Here is a 22,804-nt window from a genome sequence, read left to right as displayed (position 1 = left end):
AGGCCAGCACGGGCAGCACGCGCGTGTGCACAGGGAAGGCGAGCGCGGGCAGCACACGCGTGTGCACAGGGGAGGCCAGCGCGGGCAGCACACGCGTGTGCACAGGGGAGGCCAGCGCGGTCAGCACACGCGTGTGTACAGGGGAGGCCAGCGCGGGCAGCACACGCGTGTGCACAGGGGAGGCCAGCACGGGCAGCACGCGCGTGTGCACAGGGGAGGCCAGCGCGGGCAGCACACGCGTGTGCACAGGGGAGGCCAGCGCGGGCAGCACGCGCGTGTGCACAGTGGAGGCCAGCGCGGGCAGCACGCGCGTGTGCACAGGGGAGGCAAGCGCGGGCAGCACACGCGTGTGCACAGGGGAGGCCAGCGCGGGCAGCACGCGCGTGTGCACAGGGGAGGCCAGCGCGGTCAGCACCCCCGTGTGCACAGGGGAGGCCAGCGCGGTCAGCACGCGTGTGTGCACAGGGAGGCCAGCGCGGGCAGCACACGCGTGTGCACAGGAGAGGCCAGCGCGGGCAGCACACGCGTGTGCACAGGGCGGCGAGCGCGGGCAGCACCCCAGCAGCCCAGGTGTCCGGGCGGGGCGTCCTCTGTAGCAGCCGCCACCTGGCCCGCAGAGGCCTCTCTGTCCACCCCAGGAAACAGAAGCGGCATGGAGGCACAGAGGCCTGAAAGGAGCAGCCAGGCACTGGCGGCGCGTCCTCACTGGTTTTATTGTTTTCCATCTCAGGAGAACGAGGAGTGGTGTGGGGGGAGCAGGAACATCTGGTGGCGCGGACCTCCCCACACCCCCAGGACAGGCGCAGAAACTCCAAGTGGCCGCTGCACAGTCGCAGGGCCGGTGGTGGGCGGGCTGGTGTGGCCGTGCCCAGCGCGGGGCTGCTCTCCGCCAGGCGTGGTGTTGGCCAAGCCTGCGGCCGTCCACGGTGCCCGTGTCGGGGGCAGTGATGGTTCTCTCAGACAGGGGCTGCTTGACAAAAGAATGCCCTCCAGAAGCCACACATCTCGAGACTGTCTCGGAGCTCGGTCAGGAAGCACGGGGTGTGCTAAAGCAGGATGTGGTACTTCAGGGCCCGGGGAACCCTGTTGATGACCAGCCTGCCATCGTAACTCAGGGAGGCGAACAGCCAGGGGTCGGCCGAGGACCAGTCCACCGCGTACACGCTGTCCTCGTGCTCCTCGTAGGTGGCGATGACGCTGTCCCGCAGGGGCTCCTTAAGTCTGCACCGCAGGAGAGACAGGTGTGAGCGAGAGCACTCGTCCGTCAGGCACGCGGCGAGGGCCCCTGGGCTCAGCGGGGTACAGCACACGGCACAGCTCCTGCCGTGAGAACCAGCCAGACTCAGGAGCCACAGCCAGTGCCTGCTGTCCCAGCTGGGCACAGGAGCCCCGAGGAGCTCCCCCACCACCAGGAGGTGAGCCCCGAGGAGCTCCCCCACCACCAGGAGGTGAGCCCCAAGGAGCTCCCCCACCACCGGGAGGTGAGCCCCGAGGAGCTCCCCCACCACCAGGAGGTGAGCCCCGAGGAGCTCCCCCATCATCACCAGGAGGTGAGCCCCGAGGAGCTCCCCCACCACCAGGAGGTGAGCCCCGAGGAGCTCCCCCATCATCACCAGGAGGTGAGCCCCGAGGAGCTCCCCCACCACCAGGAGGTGAGCCCCGAGGAGCTCCCCCATCATCACCAGGAGGTGAGCCCCGAGGAGCTCCCCCACCACTGGGAGGTGAGCCCCGAGGAGCTCCCCAATCATCACCAGGAAGTGAGCCCCGAGAAGTTCCCCCACCACCAGGAGGTGAGCCCCGAGGAGCTCCCCCATCATCACCAGGAGGTGAGCCCCGAGGAGCTCCCCCACCACCGGGAGGTGAGCCTTGCCTCCACCTCCCCCACCACCGGGAGGTGAGCCCCGAGGAGCTCCCCCACCACCGGGAAGTGAGCCCCGACGAGCTCCCCCACCACCAGGAGGTGAGCCCCGAGGAGCTCCCCCACCACCGGGAGGTGAGCCTTGCCTCCACCTCCCCCACCACCGGGAGGTGAGCCCCGAGGAGCTCCCCCATCACCGGGAAGTGAGCCCCGACGAGCTCCCCCACCACCAGGAGGTGAGCCCTGAGGAGCTCCCCCACCACTGGGAGGTGAGCCCCGAGGAGCTCCCCCACCACCGGGAGGTGAGCCCCAGGGAGCTCCCCCACCACCGGGAGGTGAGCCCCAGGGAGCTCCCCCACCACCGGGAGGTGAGCCCCGAGGAGCTCCCCCATCATCACCAGGAAGTGAGCCCCGAGGACCTCCCCCATCACCAGGAGGTGAGCCCCAAGGAGCTCCCCCACCACCCAGAAGTGAGCCCTGATGAGCTCCCCCACCACCCTGGCTATGCAGACAACCCAGAATGCCACGGGGCCAGGGAGCAGGATCGAGGTGTAGAGTGTGCTCCCCACCATCACATGACGAGCACATGAAAGAGCAAATCCCACTAGACAAGCAAAGGAGGACGAGGGAAGAACTGTAGAAACAACCTAACGACAGGACTTACTACCGCACTTGCAGTAACTGAATGCCAATGGTCTCAACCCTTCAGCCAGAAGACAAGCACTGGCAGACTGGGCTAACGCAAGAGACCATCACCTGTTGCCTATGAGAAACACGCGTCACCCACCACGACAGCAGACACAGGCCTGCGGTAAGAAGATGGGAGACTTTCCAAGCAAAGGAAACCCAAAAGCAAGCAGCGGTAGCTACACTTCGCTAATATCTGGCAAAGCAGACTTTAAACCAAAACTAATTAGAAGAAATAAAGAAAACCACTTCAAAATGTGAAAGGAAACAATCCATCAGAGCATGCAACAATTGCAAACAAAAATCCTGCACCGCAATCAAGCTGGTTTAAATCTAAGGAGGCAAAGATGGTTCAACACGTGCAAATCGATAAACTTAATTGTAAAAGGAAAAAAACCAACAACAAAAGGCTCTGTGGCATTCAGTACACAGAGCATACAGAGATATACAGGAACCATAATTTATTTACTTTTTTATTTATTGGTGCCGGTCCTGGGGCTTGGACTCAGGGCCTACGTTCTGTCCCTGAGTTTTTCTGCTCAAGGCTAGTGCTCTACAACTTGAGCCTCTTCTGACTTTTTTGGGTGTTTAGTTGAAGATAAGAGTCTCAAAGACTTTCCTGCCTGGGCAGGCTTTGAACCACAAGTTCAGATCTCAGCCTCCTGAGTAGCTAGGACTACAGGTGTGAGCCACCGGCACCCGGCTCAGAACCCATGTTTTAAAACCACACTTCGTGGAGATACCTAATGGTCTCCAAGGCCCAGTCAGCTTCCACCTTGCGTTGTCTGTCAGCTCCCACGCCCAGACCCAGAGTGGCCCGTGAGCGGAGACCGCACGGCGCTCAGGGTCACGTGCTAGCCGGGGATCTTACTTCTCATCAGCCTGGTGCTCCTCCGGGTCGCTGGTGTCATCATCATCCACCAGGTGGCCAAAGGGCTCGGAGGAGATGGACACCATGTTGGACAGGATGACTCGGCTGTCGCTGCTGCCGGTGAGGACCAGCTGGTCATGGGAGTGGTTGTAGCGGACGCTCCACACCCTGCGAAGGCACACAGCACCACGGCCAGTGACCGGGAGGGCTCACGCTGGGCTCTGCCGGGAGGTCAACACCCAACCCAAGGCCAGGAGAGTCAGGCCCACCCTGGATTGCTCTAACGTATGCTTTAGGTCCCCACAGAGACCAGAAAGAATACGTGTCAGCACACACCTGCAGAAGGAGGCGTACCACTCCACATTGCAGACAGGCGAAGGCCTAAAACCAATGCCGTCTCCCGGAGCAGCACACCGACGAGTCACGGCCTCGCCTCCCGCACTGGGGCGCTGTCACAGACCAACCCTGTGACCCTGGCCACTGGGCTCCGTGAGCTCGGCCCGGCTCTGCTGAGGCTGGCAGTGCAGAAGCGCCCCCAGGGGGTGGGCATGGCCGGGCCCCCAGCAGCAAGTCACAGCTGCTCACTGACTGCGCACTCACTGGACACACGCACTCGGGGGCTGGAAAATGTCCAGACTGCAGAAACAATACAGCTTCTGGCCCATGGTTCAGGGGAGCCTGGATGGAGTCCTGCTCACCTGGGGGAAGCCGGGGTCCTCCAGGCCCTTCCTCCACTTGCGTGTAGGTGAACACACCCACGTGCACACACACTGTTCTTAAGACAAACATGGAATCCAACTCTACCTGCTGGTCTACAACCAAACCTCTTACTCACTTAGCATATGGGGAACACTCAATATTTGAGAGAATGAATGGTGTGGAGCAGCTTTCCACATTGCCACCGCAGAGTCGCCTGCCTTCCAACAGCGCCTGCTCCCTGCATGGGGCCGCCCGGGCCCCTTAAGCAACCCCCACGGGTGGACACTGGGACGCTTCCAGTCGCCACGCTTTGCAGGCAGTGCTGCATAAACATCTGTGCACATTTATTTTTGCATACTTGAACCGGCACTGTTTCAAGAGAAAATAGAAACTAATGTTGTTCTTCTTTTCCTACGCTTATAAATCACAAACATTCAGATTTGGAATTAGTGTTTCTTTAGGAAAAATAAAACTGGGTTGATTCAATGATTCACAGCAGCACAAACGAAGCTGGTCTGTGCCTTTCCAAATGGTAAAGTAATTAGCAAAATAAATTACATAACCCCCTCTTCCCTAAAGCGGCACGCAAACGAGCAGGGCTGTACCAGTGGGAGTGCTCCTCGAGGGTCTTCACGGGCTCGGTGACATTCCGGGTGTCCCAGAACTTCACCTTGCAGTCATCGCCGCAGCTGGCTAAGTAGTACTGCTTATTGGGATTGAAGTCGAGGTCACGCACCAGCTGTCCGTGGGCATTCTCTATGCAGTATATCTGGCTGAGGAAGGGAAGAACAGCAGCTCAAGTGTTCAGTGGATTATGGAGAGCGGCGCGCGCCGCAGGCCTGCGCCGGTCTCCCAGCACCTGGGCAGAGCTGATCCGTTCCTTGTCACAGCTGAGCTGGGCGAGCCTGGCCCGGAGCCCTGGGCCCCTCCCGTGTGCGACCCTTGCAAGGAGGCAGGGCACAGAGTGCAGAGCCCCGCAGACAGGACTGGGAGCCCCCGTGGCCACGTCCACGGGCCGTGGAGGCGACACTGGCGTGCAGCTGGTGTCTAGAGTGAGAGCATGCCCGAGGGGCGGCGTGGACAGAGCGCAGAAAGGCCCTGGCAAGCTTGGGTAATGAGGGAAACAAAAGGAAAATGGGGGGGGGGGGGTAGGATCAGCTGTGCGGCCCGTACTGGGGGCAATGAGGAGAGAAAACGGGGAGAGGAACCGCTACGAGAAAAGAATGCACAGTGGAGAAGCCATGAGAGGCCGAGGCCCCCGGCCGCCACTGCTGGCTTTGTTCTTCAGTGCATGTGTTGCTGGTACCTCGACTCGCACCTGGGCCTCGCTTTCCACTCCCTTTTCTCACAGAACTGTGGTCCACCAGGCCCCGCCTGCTGGGGAGCTGGGATGAGGTGCGGGTGAGCCACGGGGGCTGACCACTGGGCTTGCTCTTCTGCTCACGCCAGGAAGTCCCCACTAGGTGGCCCCTTCTGAGCCTCCTGTTCTGGTCAGGAGGCACGCGAGGGACATGTGCTTGAGATCAGCCACATGGTGACCGACGGGGAGTGGCTCACCTGTGCACACACACAGGCACACGTGCACACTGAAACGTGGATAAGAGGGCACACGTGCAGGCACACACCTGGCCTAAGCCCACATCCCTGCCGCTCACAGCAACCCAACTCTGAATGCTCTGCCGAGCGGGGCTCCTTCTGCTGCGATGGAGCACACACGAGACGAGGCTGCCGGAGGCGGGGGACCCGGCTTTGCCCCTCACCTCCCTGGCCCCCTCCCAGGGGACTCACCCCTCTGCTGACCCTGACCGCACAGCCCCCCCTCCTCCCAGGGGACTCACCCCTCTGCTGACCCTGACCTCCTAGGCCCCCTCCTCCCAGGGGACTCACCCCTCTGCTGACCCTGACCTCCTAGCCCCCCTCTTCCCAGGGGACTCACCCCTCTGCTGACCCTGACCTCCTAGCCCCCCTCTTCCCAGGGGACTCACCCCTCTGCTGACCCTGACCTCCTAGCCCCCCTCTTCCCAGGGGACTCACCCCTCTGCTGACCCTGACCTCACACTGCCACGTCTTTCACACAGCTGGTGAACTGGGGGTTCCAGTGTCTTGTGGCACCTTCCAGAAAGCCAAAGGGTGCCCTCTCTCTGAAGTGCACCCATCAATTCCTCTCAGCCCTCTGCCTTGCCCCGAGTTGGATTTTCCAGCCCAAGCCACGTTACATCTTGAGCTGGTTTTACGTCCTGCACCTCCATCAGAGTCCTGACTTTGCTTCCCTCAAACTAGGACGTCCCCAACTCCAAGGCCTCTCTCCTAACACAGGGTGAGGCATGAAGCTGAAAATGTGGCATGGCCACCGAAAGGTCACTGAGTGACTCAGTGGCAGGAACTCTGCTGGAAAGGCAGAGCACGCTCCAGAAGAGACAGGGATGGCATCCTGGCGTGGCCAGAACCGCGGCCCGCTACCCACGCGGGAAGGAGGCCGCGGGAAGGGGCCTGCCGGGTGTCAGGACGGCCTGGGCCCGGCCAGCTCTCTGCGGCATGGCGCCTGCCAAAGCCCTATCTCCTTGGGGTCTGTCATGCCGCCTTCGGCTCCTGGTCTTCAGAGAGCCATGAGCAACGAGGCCCGGAGGACGTGCGGCAGTGGCTGCTGGGGGAGGGATGCTCGTCCTCTGCGGATCCCCGGGGCCGGCAGGGTGAGAAGCCTCGCGGCAGACACGCGGCCAGGGCCGGGGAGCCACTTGTTTGCTCGCCCGCGGATTTTCAGCAAGGCTGTGAAACACGTCAGGTGTGTGCACCCCCACCCTGGAGGCGCCCCGTCTCCTCGGCTCCGTGATCAACGATGGCATACGAAGGGGATAAACGGCATCTTCGAGAAGCCTGTGTGGGTTTTCTGTTGCCGTGGCAACAGACGTCCTACCATCACTCCTCTGCCTATCAAAATCACAACTGGAACAGAAAAATTGCTCGTTTGTTCCATTAGAACGGCTGGTTGTTGCATATAATTACTTAAACGACAAAATATGATTACCGGATAGGTATGTCTCTTGAAAGCTCAGAAAGGGTCAAAGACAACGCCGCGGGGCAGGCTCACGCCGCCAGCCTGTGGCGTTCAAGCAAGCCCGCCCGGAGCGGGCACAGAGCCCTGGCCTTGCTGCCAGCCCTGCCACGGGCGGGGCGGTGGGGCCCAGCCAGCCACGCAGGTGTGGCACGGAGGCGAAGGCCAGCTGAATCCGGAGGAAAGGTGATCTCCCCTGCACAGAGGCAGGGAACCCATGGGCCTGCACAGCCGTGGGGGCCAGCCACAGCTCCCCGCCTCCCTCCCTCCCCCCACAGCCCGGGGTGGGCCACCCTCCAGGCCGGACGTGGGAAGGAGGGGCAGGGGCACTGACCTCATGCTCCTGGTGTCCCAGCCTCGGAGGGTGGTGTCACTCGCGGTGGCCACCTGGGTGCAGTTGTGGTGCGGGCTCCACCTCCCCGAGGTGAACTTCAGCTGCCCCTTCCCTTCCAGGGCAGCCGAGCCGGCCAACTGAGAACATCGGGGGGGGGGGGGGGCGCGGGCCCCAGAGAAGAAAAGAAGAGAAATTTGAACTCTTTTCAGAAAATTCAGGAGGACATCCTACACTCCCAGGATGATATAGAAAATAATTATTAGAACCATTAGGAAGCCCTCTGCCTTTTTGTTCTTCCCTTAAAAGGCAAGAATGGTTGAACCTTATTTGGAGGGGAAAAAAAAAATCTATGAAACTGAGCACAGCGAAAAATAGAAAGTGTATTAATAGAGCCCTATTGCAGAGGACTTGCTCAGTGTGTGATTAGAGACAATCAGCTCAAACTTGAAGAAAACAATAGAAAATAACTCAAACATCTGGCTTCCCCCAAAGACAGGACAAAACAAGTGAGTCCTCATGACCACTTCCTTCCGGACTGACAAAGGACAGGCGGACTGCACTGAACCAGGCAGCGCTTTCAGTGCTCTTCCTGTCCCCTCTCTATTGAGAGGATCTCCAAATCCCTGCACGAGGGTTCTGAGAGCCCCAGAGCCCAGGCAGCGCGAGGAGCCGCGACCTCCTCGGCCTGAGAGAAAGAAAGCAGGCTGGGCTCTGAGGATGTAACCTCACCTTTCCACACCCCTGGGGCCCGTGTCCCCATCCTCAAGGACACGGGAGCCGATTCCCACGGGTCCCGGCCTGCCTCTGTGGCACACAGCCTGTCCCGTTAGCTCTTCAGGGTCCCTGGGAGCCATGTGCCAGCTACCCCGGGAGGCAGGCTGGGCAGCCCAGGGCCGGGAGACAGGTCCGGGTGCTAACGTGTGCTCACTCAAAGTCTGGAGGCTGCAGGGGCCTACGGGAACGGGGCCCCACCCGAGGCCCTGAGGAGCTGCTGCCCAAGGGTCTGGCCAGAGACCGCAGTGCAGAGAGCAGGGCGGCGCCAGCCTGGGCAGGGCAGGCACAGGGTCCCCGCAAGGAGTCTGGGGTGGGGGGGGCAGCCTGGGCGGGAGCTCTCGGGCTGCAGGGCCTCGGCCTGGAGGGCAAGGGCTGCTGTGCTGAAGCTGGAGGTAAAGACCTCACCCCCGCCCCACCTGTGAAGCCGACACACAGGAGAGGCTGGGGGTGGGGTGCGGGCCTGCAGCAGACCTGGTCCCTGTGGGAGCCTGGGGACACAGCCCTGAACCTGCAGAGACACCGGGGGGCCACACGGAGCCACGCCCCACGGGCAGCAGAGCCTGCGGGAGAGGAACGGGGCGGCAGGGCGGGACGGGGACACAGAGAGAGGGGTGGGGGCACCGCACCCCCACGGACCTGCAGTCACGCGTGGACACGGGGGCGGCCACGCAGCACCACGGCTCCCCCCGGCTCTCCCCACGCAGCACCACGGCTCCCCCCGGCTCTCCCCACGCAGCACCACGGCTCCCCCCGGCTCTCCCCACGCAGCACCCACGGCTCCCCCTGGCTCTCCCCACGCAGCACAACGGCTCCCCCCGGCTCTCCCCACGCAGCACCACGGCTCCCCCTGGCTCTCCCCACGCAGCACCACGGCTCCCCCTGGCTCTCCCCACGGACCTGCATGCGTGCGTGGACACGGGGGCGGCCACGCAGCACCACGGCTCCCCCCGGCTCTCCCCACGCAGCACCACGGCTCCCCCCACGGATCTGCACGCGTGCGTAGACACGGGGGTGGCCACGCAGCACCACGGCTCCCCCTGGCTCTCCCCACGCAGCACCATGGCTCCCCCTGGCTCTCCCCACGGATCTGCACGCGTGCGTAGACACGGGGGCGGCCACGCAGCACCACGGCTCCCCCTGGCTCTCCCCACGCAGCACCATGGCTCCCCCTGGCTCTCCCCACGGATCTGCACGTGTGCGTGGACACGGGGGTGGCCACGCAGCACCACGGCTCCCCCTGGCTCTCCCCACGCAGCACCACGGCTCCCCCCGGCTCCCCCCACGGATCTGCACGCGTGCGTAGACACGGGGGTGGCCACGCAGCACCACGGCTCCCCCTGGCTCTCCCCACGCAGCACCACGGCTCCCCCCGGCTCTCCCCACGGATCTGCACGCGTGCGTGGACACGGGGGCGGCCACACAGCACCACGGCTCCCCCTGGCTCTCCCCACGGATCTGCACGCGTGCGTGGACATGGGGGTGGCCACGCAGCACCACGGCTCCCCCCGGCTCTCCCCACGCAGCACCATGGCTCCCCCCACGGATCTGCACGCGTGCGTGGACACGGGGGCGGCCACGCAGCACCACGGCTCCCCCTGGCTCTCTCCACGGATCTGCACGCGTGCGTGGACACGGGGGCGGCCACGCAGCACCACGGCTCCCCCCGGCTCTCCCCACGCAGCACCACGGCTCCCCCCACGGATCTGCACGCGTGCGTGGACAGAGGACTTTGCTGCCACCCTGACAGAAGCCATTAATGTCCACGCCAGGGAAGGCTGGTGCATGGGAAGATGAACGAGCACGGAGGGAGAAGGCGAGGCCCCCACCCCCCTCAGGGCCCACGGACCCCTTGGTCCCTCCCACCCCAGGCCTCCCCAGGGTTCTGCTAATGATTATAAATGGCAAAGAATCTCCAATTTAATTGCAAAAGGTAATGATGCAGTGAGCATAAGATTAGATTCACCACACAAGGCAATCTCCTCAAACAATAAAACCCGAGGAGCCAGAGTGAGGAGGCTGGAATCGATGAAAGGTTTCTGTATTAAACACCACGGCCCGGGTCACAAAGGGGTATTGACAGAACTGCTGACAGCAGACAAAAAAGGGGCAGAGAAGACCAAATTGATCTCTGTAGAAAATAAGTTACGGATTAATCACCTGACCTCAAAACCCTTTAGTGATGTCTTGGGTGTGAAGTCGTGTCCACCGCTAGCCCTGGGGCAGGGCGGCTAAGGCGGGCTGACGTCCTGTCCACCGCTAGCCCTGGGGCAGGGCGGCTGAGGCGGGCTGACGTCCTGTCCACCGCTAGCCATGGGGCAGGGCGGCTAAGGCGGGCTGACGTCCTGTCCACCGCTAGCCCTGGGGCAGGGCGGCTAAGGCGGGCTGACGTCCTGTCCACCGCTAGCCCTGGGGCAGGGCGGCTGAGGCAGGAGTGTGAAACCTTCCCCAGCCCAGGGCACGATGCCCCAGGCACCTGCCCCTCCCAGGCCAGCTCCCAGTTCAGAGCGCCCTCCGTGCTCAGGGCCTCTCCCGAGCAGTCCACAGACCGAATGGCCTTCTCCCCCAAGAGCTGCCCCTGCCTCTGAGTCTGCCATGCAGGGGGAGAGACTCCCTTCCTCTCTGCGAGCTGGGGGGTGACGGGGAGGCTCCTCTGGCTGTGGCCGCTTCCAGGCACATCTCTAAGAAGGCGGTGACCCCAAGTGGGCGCGCGCCCAGGACTGCGCTCCTTCCAGCTTCACTTTCAATGTTTCCGTGCAATCTGGATTTGACGGTATAACAGGGCCTATGTCTTGTTTTAAGGTGTTGGGTTTTTTAAAATAATATATTTTTCTTAAATACCTTTAATGCTCTAGGAAAAGTCAACTGTTAATTTTACATCCAAGACTGTGACCATTCAGGTTTGGGTTTGTTTTGGTTTTTTTGCCAGTCCTGGGGCTTCAGGTCAGAGCTTGGGCACGATCCCTGGCCTCTCTGTGCTCAAGGCTGGCGCTCCACCACTCGAGCCACAGTGCCACTCCTGACTCTTCTGAGTAGCTTATTGGAAATGAGTCTCACAGCCTTTCCTGCCCTGACTGGCTTGGAACCGCGACCCTCAGATCTCAGCCTCCTGAGCGCGAGCCACTGGCACACAACACCGCTCGGCTTTTAAACTTTAACAAAAGCCTGACCTCTATGCCACACATTGGTAATGAGAAGTCATTATTCATGCCATCCCTTGGCGCAGAGGAGTAAAGACAGGCTTTATTACGGCTGTAAGGCACCAGAGGAACAAATAAACGTGAGCTAAGGCTGTCACTAGCAAAACTACCGGGAGACAGGGCTCTCACTTCCCTGCGGCAGAAGAGACAAACGTGGCCCCTAGGCACACGTGACGTTAGAAGAACTACCGTGTCACCGTTCTTCATTCTTCTTTTTCCTAAAACCATTGCTCTGACAAAAATAAATGCCAGGAAATTATGAATCCATGTAAAAGCTGCATTTTAAAGAAAAAAGTGAAGGAAGATCCTAATGTGAAAATAGGAGACCAAGTACTCAAAACGTATTTGAAAGTGAGACTGTCCCAAGAAAGTGCTGAAAGTTGCTTTCATAACTCATGCAAGTACTGAAGAACACAGCTTTGGCCAACCGTCCTCCGGGAATCCCCACGTGACACGGACAGCGGCCTCCCTCGGGGGAGGCAGCCCGGGGGCGGGCCTCTCCGCCGTGGCGAGCCCTCGCGCCGCCCACCCCCTGCCCCGTGGCAAGGACAGCGGCCTCCCTCGGGGGAGGCAGCCCGGGAGCGGGCCTCTCCGCCGTGGCGAGCCCTGGCGCCGCCCACCCCGCCGCCCCGTGGCAAGGACAGCGGCCTCCCTCGGGGGGAAGCAGCCCGGGGGCGGGCCTCTCCGCCGTGGCGAGCCCTGGCGCCGCCCACCCGCCGCCCCGTGGCCCCTGCTCACCGCGGCCCGGCTGGAGCTCTCCTGCAGGTCCCACAGCAGGAGGTGGTTGTCGGCCAGCGAGACGACTTTCTTCCCGTCTCCCATCGGCTCCCACGTGACGCTGAGAGGAAGAGGAGGGCGGAGGATCAACACGGATGCAGCAGATGCAGAACCGGCAGCTCGGGCTTCCCCACGCTCTTCCCACTCTCGGCCGCTCTGCTGGCCAGAAGGCGCCGGGCGGATCTGTGAGCGTGGCTGTCTCATCTCGATTGGGGTGGACGCGACGGGTGTGAAGACATCCACGGTCCCGGCCCACCCCTGCGTATACGAAACGCTGGTTCCCAGCGTGCGGGGCCCGCCCGCTCCGGGGCTCTGAGCGCTCATCTCGCGTCCTCGGGAGCCACTGGCCGATGCCTTGCACCCCTGGAAACCTGCTTTCCACACCAATGGACTTCCCACTTCTTCTTGGCTTAGCAAACGTGTGTGTATGCATATGAATGAACATTAATTCCAAGACTGAAAGGAACTGAGAGTGAAGTACACACTCACCACTGTCCAATCCAACACTACAAAGCGAAACACATGTGACCAGACCGTCCTCCAGCAGACAGCCCAGCAAGCTCTTCTGCCCGGAGGACGGGGGGGCCCGCCTCTACGTGTGTCAGGGAGGAAGGGGCACTTGTGAGAGGGGGCACTATCCTGCCTACCTTCTCACCTGCAGATCCCCCCGGCCCCCCCAGTGAGGAACTTCCTGGAGAAAAAGCCCACACTCCTCCATAGCACTCCCAGAGGAACAGGCAAGGTGGGTCCCAAGCGGCTGCAGCAGAACCTTCCAGAACACAGAACACCCGGAAGACGAATAAGCTCGAGGGCGCGGAGGGCGGAGCGCTTGCTTTAGGAAGGCTTAGGGAAGGCTTCCCTCCATGGACACAAAGCCTGTGGCCACCGAGCTTCTCCAAGTCACCGGTGATGCCAGGCTTTGTAAAGATGGGGTCTACAGACATGGGGAAGGGAAGGCGAGCCACCGGAGGCTGCGGAGTCTCTGGGTGCTCGCCGCATGGCTGTACCGGTGTCGTCCCCCCCCCCCCCGCCACCCTCTGTCAGCCTTCCCACGGCCTCATGGGGTCTGTGGCAGCCACAAGGCTCCCCTAGCCCTCTCTGTGGTGAGCGCTCCGCCCTCCCGCCGGCCACGCCACGTGCGTGGTCAGCTCTGAGCGCAGACTGCTCGCGCGCGCGCGCCTACTGCACCTGGCCGCCCTCCCGCCGGTCACAGAGGAGCCTTCAGACCAGCCGGAGGCAAACACGCCGCGCCCAGTGCACTCTGGACTCACCGGGGAGACCCGGGAAGGTTCTGCTAACCACGCGCAGCCCTGTGCCTGGTCGGCTCAAGGGGCCTGTGACGGCGAGGGCCGCTGGGGACGGGCGGGCGGTCGCTGCAAGGGCCCACGATGGCCGGCCGCGGGGACGGCCGTGCACCAGCATACCCGGCTCCAGCGGCCTCGGCGTGAAGCCGGCATCGTCACTCTACAAGCCCCTCTCAGAACTGCTTTTGCTGCACACCCTAAGGTGTGGCATGCTGTGATGCCGTCATCATTTGTCTAAGGGATTTGTTTCCCTATCAGCATTATTGATATTTTCCATTAGTGTGAGCACATGGGCAGGAGTCCACTTTATGCCCTGGCACCCTTACCTACAAACTGAGCCTAGGGTCACGCAGGCCTGAGCCCTCCCAACCCTAAGGGCCGGGCTGACAGCTTTCCTCCTCTCCGAGGGAACGCCCCAGGAGATCAGCCAATTACAAACCACTACAGCTATGAACGAGGGAGCATTTGGACACTTGTCGTAGATGTCTGAGAGGACTTGAGGCCTGTGGCCTGTGACCCATGAATTTACAATGCAAAGGACCTTGACTTTGCAAGGTGCAGGAGTTAATCCTGACATATTTATCTGGAAGATCCAGAGATCCCAAGAGAAAAAGAGAAGGGGAAAAAAACAGGCAAGGCAAGATGGCTAAAAACATTCACTATTTTTGTTCTGTGAGCAGAAAGAATCAGGGACACAAAAGCAAGCAGATTCTGATGGAGGAAACAACTCGGCCTCAAGAAAAGCAGACACCCAGGGGCACAAGAAATATGGGAGAGACTCGACAAATGGGACTACTACAAAATGAAAAGTTTCTGCACAGCTAAAGACAGCCACTAAACTAGAAAGACAGCCAACCATATGGGAAAGGATCTTCACCAGCACAGCAACAAAGGCCTAATATCCGTCATCTACAGAGAACTCAAAAAACTAAGTCCCTCCAAGCCCAGTAAACCAATTAGGAAATGGGTAAAGGAGCTAGGGAGAGACTTCACAGAAGAAGAAATAAAAATGGCAAAGAAACATATGAGGAAATGCTCAACATCCCTGGTGGTAAAGGAAATGCAAATAAAAACAACCCTGAGATACCACCTCACCCCAGTTAGAATGGTCTATACTCTAAACCCAGGCAACAACAAATGCTGGAGGGGATGCGGGGAAAGAGGAACCCTTCTCCACTGTTGGTGGGAGTGCAAATTAGTACAACCACTTTGGAGAACAGTATGGAGGTTCCTCAAAAAGCTCAACATAGGGGCTGGGGATATGGCCTAGTGGCAAGAGTGCTTGCCTCATATACATGAGGCCCTGGGTTCAATTCCCCAGCACCACATATACAGAAAACAGCCAGAAGTGGTGCTGTGGCTCAAGTGGCAGAGTGCTAGCCTTGAGCAAAAAGAAGCCAGGGACAGTGCTCGGGCCCTGAGTCCAAGCCCCAGGACTGGCCAAAAAAAAAAAAGCTCAACATAGACCTACCCTATGACCCAGCCATACCCACTCCTAGGCATCTATCATAAACAACAGGTCCCAGGATACCATAAAGACATCTGAACATCCATGTTTATCGCTGCCCAATTCACAATAGCCAAAAGATGGAAACAACCCAGATGCCCCTCTACAGATGAATGGATCCAAAAAATGTGGTATCTATACACAATGGAATACTACATAGTGATTGGAAATGATAAAATATTGGTATTCGCAGGGAAATGGTCAGAACTGGAACAAATAATGTTGAGCGAGACAAGCCTAGAACACAGAGAACAAAGGGGCATGGTCTCCTTGATATATGACTACTAGGGAGGGAGGAAGACAGTAGACACCAGGTCTGCAAAGCAACAAACTTCTTTTCAAATGGTATTTCCACATGTTTGGGTCAGCGACTTCACATTGTGTATCTAAAACCAAACAACTACTAAACACAAAAACATCAGCTACGTACACATGATCATATAAGACAAGGATAAGCAAAAACAACTCCAAGAGAAGGACACAGGAGGACTCTACTGTTGACGTTATCTTTAAAGTTCTAGGTGAATTTCCTGTGGCACACCCTGCGTGGTTACTGTATATGTTTTTGGTGCACTGTGTAATGTATATATGTCTACCTGATCTAGGGAAGGGAAAGAAAAATGAGGGTGTAAGATATCACAAGAAATGTATTCACTGCCTTATTATGTAACTGTACCCTCTTTGCACCACACCTTGTCAATAAAATTTAATTTAAAAAAAGAAAGAAAGAAAAGCAGACAATCTACACACTTTCTGCAAGGTGGAGACCAATCTGCTGTGAGAGGCTAAACTGTGTCCCTCGTATCCCAAGGACTGGCAAAGCACCACCATCTTGAAAAACTCCCCAGGAGCCCGGGGACCAGAAGTAATCACCGCATCGCAACCCGCGGAGGCGGCCACAGCTGGATACACATCAGTGATGGGAGGCACGGAAGGCAGAGCAGACTCGCCTGTGGGAACAGCAGAGGCTCGCACTGCGGGCAGCGAGGCTGCAGCTAGGAAGCCAGAGTCCACGGGAGCCCGGTGGGCATCAGCACCGGCAGACACCGGGTTTGGAATACCCACAAACCCGGACCTCGGAGGCACCTGGGAAGAAACTGCAGACCCCACTGCAGAAGGTGCTGCGCCCCGCCCCCACGCCCTGTCCAGCAAGGCAAACCAATGGAGGTGGGCAGGGCAGCAGACCTGGCAGATGGGCCTTGGGGCCCCTGGCCGAGCCAAACAATTAGAGGCATCGGCTGTCGGCCATCGGTGTGAACGCCGAGGCCCTTCCCCCAAGTAAGGCCCTCCGAGGAAAGTTGTCAGACCCGTGCAACCTAAGAGAAGTCTATCTACACACATACTGTAGACATGGAGGAAGAATGAGAAATTCACGTCTGTCATCTATGTCTATTCGCCGTTGCTCCTGTATTCCATTCATTCCAGTGTTCTGAGGGTTCTATTTGTTCAACAGTATGGTTTACTTAAATCAGATAAAGGCTATCTCCATTTTAACTTATACATTCTAGTGTTACCCCTCCATTTAATCTTGGAGTTTGTCTCACCTCCTTCCTTTTATCTGGAACCACCACATCGGAATCCCACCACCTGCTCTTAGCATTCTCGTTCAAGTCACAATTTCATACCTCTATCCATTACGCCCTCTTCACACCCACAGTGAAACTCTCCTCTTACTCATGCTCTCTCCTATCCCTGCTTAGACCTAAACTCATACCTGGTAACTAGACCATGGGAACATTATTTGCTCTTGGTTTTTGTTTTTAATTTCCTGCTTTCTGTTAAATTATGTTTAGTTCATTTTTTGTTTGCTTGTTTTTCTCTTCTGTTTTCTCTTTCTTCTCCTTGATCACTGGTATTGTCTGGTTTTCTGGTGTGTGTGTGTGTGTGTGTGTGTGTGTGTGTGTAACCAAACACAACTAAAATTTTGTTCTGCTTACCTCCTACCACTTTCCTTTTGACCTAGCCATAAAGATTAGCTCTCATCCCTTCCTATCCTATATAATCAATTCCCTATCTCTTTTCTACTACCACGCAGGTTAGGGAAAGTTTTATTAGAACATGAAGATATACCTTGGATCCTACATGCATCTAACTATATTGGTGCAATAGTGGTAGCTTGTCCTCATCAGAACTTAATGCAAACACAAGACTGTAGCTTACCCTTTGCGATACCCTTTGAAGCCAACCTTCCCCAAACTGAGTGGAGAAGAGTCCTCCATTCAGTGTCACGAGCACTAAAACCCTCCCTATCCAGAACCCTCCCTATCCACAGAATTCTGTATATGGCTAAACATGGAACATGAATCAAACTGAGATTACTTAGGAGAAGGCCAAAGTGAACGAGAAGAACAGCATGAATAATTCTGAAACACATAGTGTGTGTATATATATACGTATGTATGTATGTATGTATATATATATATATATATATAAACAGGATAAAGGACATCAGTGAAGGCTATTGAGGGGAGGGAAAGAGAAATTGGGTTGAACAAGCTAACTGTTGAAATAATCGTTTGCAACTATGAAAACAGAACAATGAAGCCTGTTGAAATTGTTTTGGGAAGAGGGTACGGAGGTAGGAAAAGTGACAGCAGGGATGAGACTGATTGGAATACAGTGTAAACATGGAGATGTGACAATGAAGCCCATCCCCCATAGGACTAACGTAAGCCAATATAAAAAGAAAAAAGTGGAGGAAAAACCAGGTGCCCAGTAGCTTCTCCTAGTCACATGGCAAGGCCTCTCAGGCCCTACTAGATGGTAGAGAGAGCAACAACCATGCTGGGACAAGAGCTCGCGGGCTTCCCTAAACGAGATTTAAAGACTCCAGTAGGGGAAAGATTATGGCTGCTCTCGAAGGAAAACACATCATTAAACCCGTAAGAGTCCGTGTGTAAAATCTGCACTTCCAAGCGAGGAACACGACTCTGCCTCCTGCTGCCGGCTGCACACCGGCGGCTCCCGGCAGAGTGGGAAGATGACCTAAATGCCAGACGTCTCACCGCCAAGTCTCTAGGAACTTCTAGTAGCAGGCTCCCAGCAACTGGGGAGTTGGGACTGTTCTCTAGTTCAAATCTACGTGCAAAACCACCCCCCAAAACACAGGATGAAAATGAAATCCGCCATCACACCAGGATCAGCAGTAGAGACTTCCAGTGCTCATGTGTGTGATCCTAGCTACTTCTTAGACCGAAAACAGGAGGATCACTGTTCAGGGTCAGCTCAGAAAAACCGACCAGATCTCTTCTCAGCCCACAGCTGGGTACAGTGGCTCACAGCTGTCACCCCAGGCTCCGTGGAAGACTGAAGACAGGAGATCTCTGTTCTACGAGAACTGGTATAGAAAATCCAAGAGACTGGACCTCCACAGAGGAAGCTGGATGTGCGTGCACCCCTGTGACCCAGCAAGGATGGTGTCCTGAAGAGAATGCCGGAAACGAGCAAGAATCCACCCTAGAAAGAACCAGCAAAACTGGGGCTAGAGGCAGGGGAATGGTCTGGCAAGCGTGGGGCCGGAGGACAAACCTCAGTGCCACAAAAAGAAAAGAAAAGAGGGAAAGGGAAAGGATTTGCTCTGTTTACACACCTCTCACAGGGCTTGTGCAACCGGTGATAGGGTTCGTTTCTTCCTGCTTGAGGCTCCCAGTCCGCACAGACAGACCCTTCCCAAGCACTACAAAGGGTGGAGAAGCCGACCCAGAAGCGAGCGGCGCAGGGTGGTCCTCTGAGGACGACACGTTCTTAGGCTGTGACAGATGGCAGAGTTCCAGGGACGGGCCCCTATCGCTAGACCGCCTGTCACCCTGTGACGGACGAGCGGGCGACTTCACGGCGGAAAGTCTGTGTTTATTCTGACATTTCGTGAGGACAAACTGCTCCATCCACCCAACAGCTCTATTCCATACAGACACCAAGCCGAGGGCCGGGGCTGGCACGCGGGTGGGAGGGTGGAGCTGAGCACCGCAGGTTCACGGCCAAGGCCCCGCTCCGGCGGTGGGCTCCGGAAGCCTCCGCTCCGCCCCACCTCCGGAGGGCAGTTCTCGGTTTGGGAAGCGTGGGTGAGGACGGGCAGGCGCGGCCCGGGCCGTGGCCTCTGCAGTTCCAACTGCCCAAAGCGGGGCCCTGGGAACGACTGGGTTCGATGTTGATGCCACCTCCACTGGCAGGCAGCTCAGGGGGGCGGGCAGCTGGGGGGGCGGGCAGCTCAGGGGCGCGGGCAGCTGGGGGGCGGGCAGCTCGGGGGTGGCGGGCAGCTCGGGGGGCGGGCAGCTCAGGGGGACGGGCAGCTGGGGGGGCGGGCAGCTCGGGGGTGGCGGCAGCTGGGTGGCGGGCAGCTCGGGGTGGCGGGGGGGGAGGGGGCGGGGGGGGCGGGCAGCTCGGGGGGGGCGGGCAGCTCGGGGGTGGCGGGGCAGCTCGGGGGGGCGGGCAGCTGGGGGGGCGGGCAGCTCGGGGGTGGCGGGCAGCTCGGGGGGGCGGGGCAGCTCGGGGGGGCGGGGCAGCTCGGGGGGCGGGCAGCTCGGGGGTGGCGGGCAGCTGGGGGGCGGGCAGCTCGGGGGTGGGCGGGCAGCTCGGGGGGGCGGCAGCTCGGGGGTGGCGGGCAGCTCGGGGGGGCGGCAGCTCAGGGGGGGCGGCAGCTCAGGGGCGGGCAGCTCGGGGGTGGCGGGCAGCTCGGGGGGCGGGCAGCTCGGGGGTGGCGGGCAGCTGGAGGGGTGGGCAGCTCAGGGGTGGCGGGCAGCTGAGGGGTCGGGCAGCTCAGGGGTGGCGGGCAGCTGGGGGTGGCGGGCAGCTGGGGGGGCGGGCAGCTGGAGGGGTGGGCAGCTCAGGGGTGGCGGGCAGCTGGGGGGGAGCGGGCAGCTCGAGGGGGCGGGCAGCTGGGGGTGGCGGGCAGCTCGGGGGTGGCGGGCAGCTCGGGGGTGGCGGGCAGCTGTGGGGACGGGCAGCCCGGGGGGGCGGGCAGCCCGGGGGGGCGGGCAGCTCGGGGGTGGCGGGCAGCTGGGGTGGCGGGCAGCTGGGGGGGCGGGCAGCTCGGGGTGGCGGGCAGCTCGGGGGTGGCGGGCAGCTCGGGGGGCGGGCAGCTCGGGGGGGCGGGCAGCTCGGGGGGGCGGGCAGCCCGGGGGGACGGGCAGCCCGGGGGGGCGGGCAGCCCGGGGGGGCGGGCAGCCCGGGGGTGGCGGGCAGCCCGGGGGGGACGGGCAGCCCGGGGTGGCGGGCAGCCCGGGGGGGCGGGCAGCCCGGGGGGCGGGCAGCCGGGGGGGACGGGCAGCCGGGGGGCGGGCAGCACGGGGTGGCGGGCAGCTCGGGGTGGCGGGCAGCTCGGGGGGCGGGCAGCTCGGGGGGGCGGGCAGCTCGGGGGGGCGGGCAGCTCGGGGGGGCGGGCAGCTCAGGGGGGCGGGCAGCTGGGGGGGCGGGCAGCTCGGGGGGTGGCGGGCAGCTGGGGGGACGGGCAGCCCGGGGTGGCGGGCAGCTGGAGGGGCGGGCAGCTCGGGGGTGGCGGGCAGCTCGGGGGTGGCGGGCAGCTGGGGGGACGGGCAGCCCGGGGTGGCGGGCAGCCCGGGGGGGCGGGCAGCCCAGGGGGGCGGGCAGCTCGGGGGGCGGGCAGCTCGGGGGTGGCAGGCAGCTCGGGGGGCGGGCAGCTCGGGGGTGGCGGGCAGCTGGAGGGGTGGGCAGCTCAGGGGTGGCGGGCAGCTGAGGGGTCGGGCAGCTCAGGGGTGGCGGGCAGCTGGGGGTGGCGGGCAGCTGGGGGTGGCGGGCAGCTGGGGGGGCGGGCAGCTGGAGGGGTGGGCAGCTCAGGGGTGGCGGGCAGCTGGGGGGGAGCGGGCAGCTCGGGGGTGGCGGGCAGCTCGGGGGACGGGCAGCCCGGGGTGGCGGGGCAGCCCGGGGGGGCGGGCAGCACGGGGGTGGCGGGCAGCTCGGGGGTGGGGGGCAGCTGGGGGGACGGGCAGCCCGGGGTGGCGGGCAGCCCGGGGGGGCGGGCAGCTCGGGGGTGGCGGGCAGCTCGGGGGTGGCGGGCAGCTGGGGGGGCGGGCAGCTCGGGGTGGCGGGCAGCTCGGGGGGGCGGGCAGCTCGGGGGGCGGCAGCTCGGGGGGGGCGGGCAGCTCGGGGGGGCGGGCAGCTCGGGGGGGCGGGCAGCTCGGGGGTGGCGGGCAGCTGGGGGGCGGGCAGCCCGGGGTGGCGGGCAGCCCGGGGGGGGCGGGCAGCCCGGGGGGTGGCGGGCAGCTGGGGGGACGGGCAGCCCGGGTGGCGGGCAGCCCGGGGGGGCGGGCAGCTCGGGGGGTGGGCAGCTGGGGGACGGGCAGCTCGGGGGTGGCGGGCAGCTGGGGGGACGGGCAGCCCGGGGTGGCGGGCAGCCCGGGGGGGCGGGCAGCCGGGGGTGGCGGGCAGCTGGGGGGACGGGCAGCCCGGGGTGGCGGGCAGCCCGGGGGGCGGGGCAGCTCGGGGGGTGGGCAGCTGGGGGGACGGGCAGCTGGGGGGGCGGGCAGCTCGGGGTGGCTGGCAGCACAGGGGTGGCGGCAGCTCAGGGGGGCGGGCAGCTCAGGGGGGCGGGCAGCTCGGGGGGCGGGCAGCTCAGGGGGGCGGGCAGCTGGAGGGGCGGGCAGCTCGGGGTGGCGGCAGCTGGGGGGACGGGCAGCCCGGGGTGGCGGGCAGCTGGGGGGGCGGCAGCTCGGGGGTGGCGGGCAGCTGGGGGGGCGGGCAGCTCGGGGGGTGGCGGGCAGCTGGGTGGACGGGCAGCCGGGGTGGCGGGCAGCTGGGGGGACGGGCAGCCCGGGGTGGCGGGGCAGCTGGGGGGGCGGGCAGCTCAGGGGGGCGGCAGCTCGGGGGGCGGGCAGCTCGGGGGTGGCGGGCAGCTCGGGGGGCGGGCAGCTCGGGGGTGGCGGGCAGCTGGAGGGGTGGGCAGCTCAGGAGTGGCGGGCAGCTGAGGGGTCGGGCAGCTCAGGGTGGCGGGGCAGCTGGGGGTGGCGGGCAGCTGGGGGGGCGGGCAGCTGGAGGGGTGGGCAGCTCAGGGGTGGCGGGCAGCTGGGGGGGAGCGGGCAGCTCGGGGGGGGCGGGCAGCTGGGGGTGGCGGGCAGCTCGGGGGTGGCGGGCAGCTCGGGGGTGGCGGGCAGCTGGGGGGACGGGCAGCCCGGGGTGGCGGGCAGCCCGGGGGGGCGGGTAGCCCGGGGGGGCGGGCAGCTCGGGGGGTGGCGGGCAGCTGGGGTGGCGGGCAGCTCGGGGTGGCGGGCAGCTCGGGGTGGCGGGCAGCTCGGGGGGGGCGGGCAGCTCGGGGGGCGGGCAGCTCGGGGGGGCGGGCAGCTCGGGGGGGCGGGCAGCTCGGGGGGGCGGGCAGCTCGGGGGTGGCGGGCAGCTGGGGGACGGGCAGCCCGGGGTGGCGGGCAGCCCGGGGGGGCGGGCAGCTCGGGGGGCGGGCAGCTCGGGGGGCGGGCAGCTGGGGGGACGGGCAGCTGGGGGGGCGGGCCTGCTCAGGGTGGCGGGGCAGCTCAGGGGTGGCGGCAGCTCAGGGGGGCGGGCATCTCAGGGGGGGCGGGCAGCTCGGGGGGGGCGGGCAGCTCGGGGGGGCGGGCAGCTCAGGGGTGGCGGGCAGCTCAGGGGGGCGGCAGCTCAGGGGGGCGGGCAGCTGGGGGGGCGGGCAGCTCGGGGGTGGCGGGCAGCTGGGGGGACGGGCAGCCCGGGTGGCGGGCAGCTGGAGGGGCGGGCAGCTCGGGGGGTGGCGGGCAGCTCGGGGGTGGCGGGCAGCTGGGGGGAC

The 22,804-nt window shown here is 62.4% G+C and overlaps 1 protein-coding gene across 1 annotated transcript in view; it reads right to left on the bottom strand.

Moving 5' to 3' along the window:
- Positions 1-714: 714 nt before the first annotated feature.
- The window catches only part of Eipr1 (EARP complex and GARP complex interacting protein 1), an 83,424-nt gene continuing 61,334 nt past the window's right edge, over positions 715-22,804 (bottom strand). Inside the window, exons 5-9 of the mRNA XM_048353472.1 lie at positions 12,211-12,310; positions 7,502-7,638; positions 4,721-4,888; positions 3,417-3,584; positions 715-1,221 (exon numbers count right to left, since the gene is read on the bottom strand). Of these exons, the coding sequence (XP_048209429.1) occupies positions 1,047-1,221; positions 3,417-3,584; positions 4,721-4,888; positions 7,502-7,638; positions 12,211-12,310 (748 nt within the window). The 3' untranslated portion in view covers positions 715-1,046. The remainder of the gene's footprint in view (positions 1,222-3,416; positions 3,585-4,720; positions 4,889-7,501; positions 7,639-12,210; positions 12,311-22,804) is intronic.

Source organism: Perognathus longimembris, chromosome 8, assembly GCF_023159225.1.
Source record: "Perognathus longimembris pacificus isolate PPM17 chromosome 8, ASM2315922v1, whole genome shotgun sequence".
Lineage (NCBI taxonomy): Eukaryota > Metazoa > Chordata > Mammalia > Rodentia > Heteromyidae > Perognathus > Perognathus longimembris.
The sequence above is the reverse complement of the archived record's forward strand: the minus strand, read 5'-3'. Positions and strand labels throughout refer to the sequence as shown.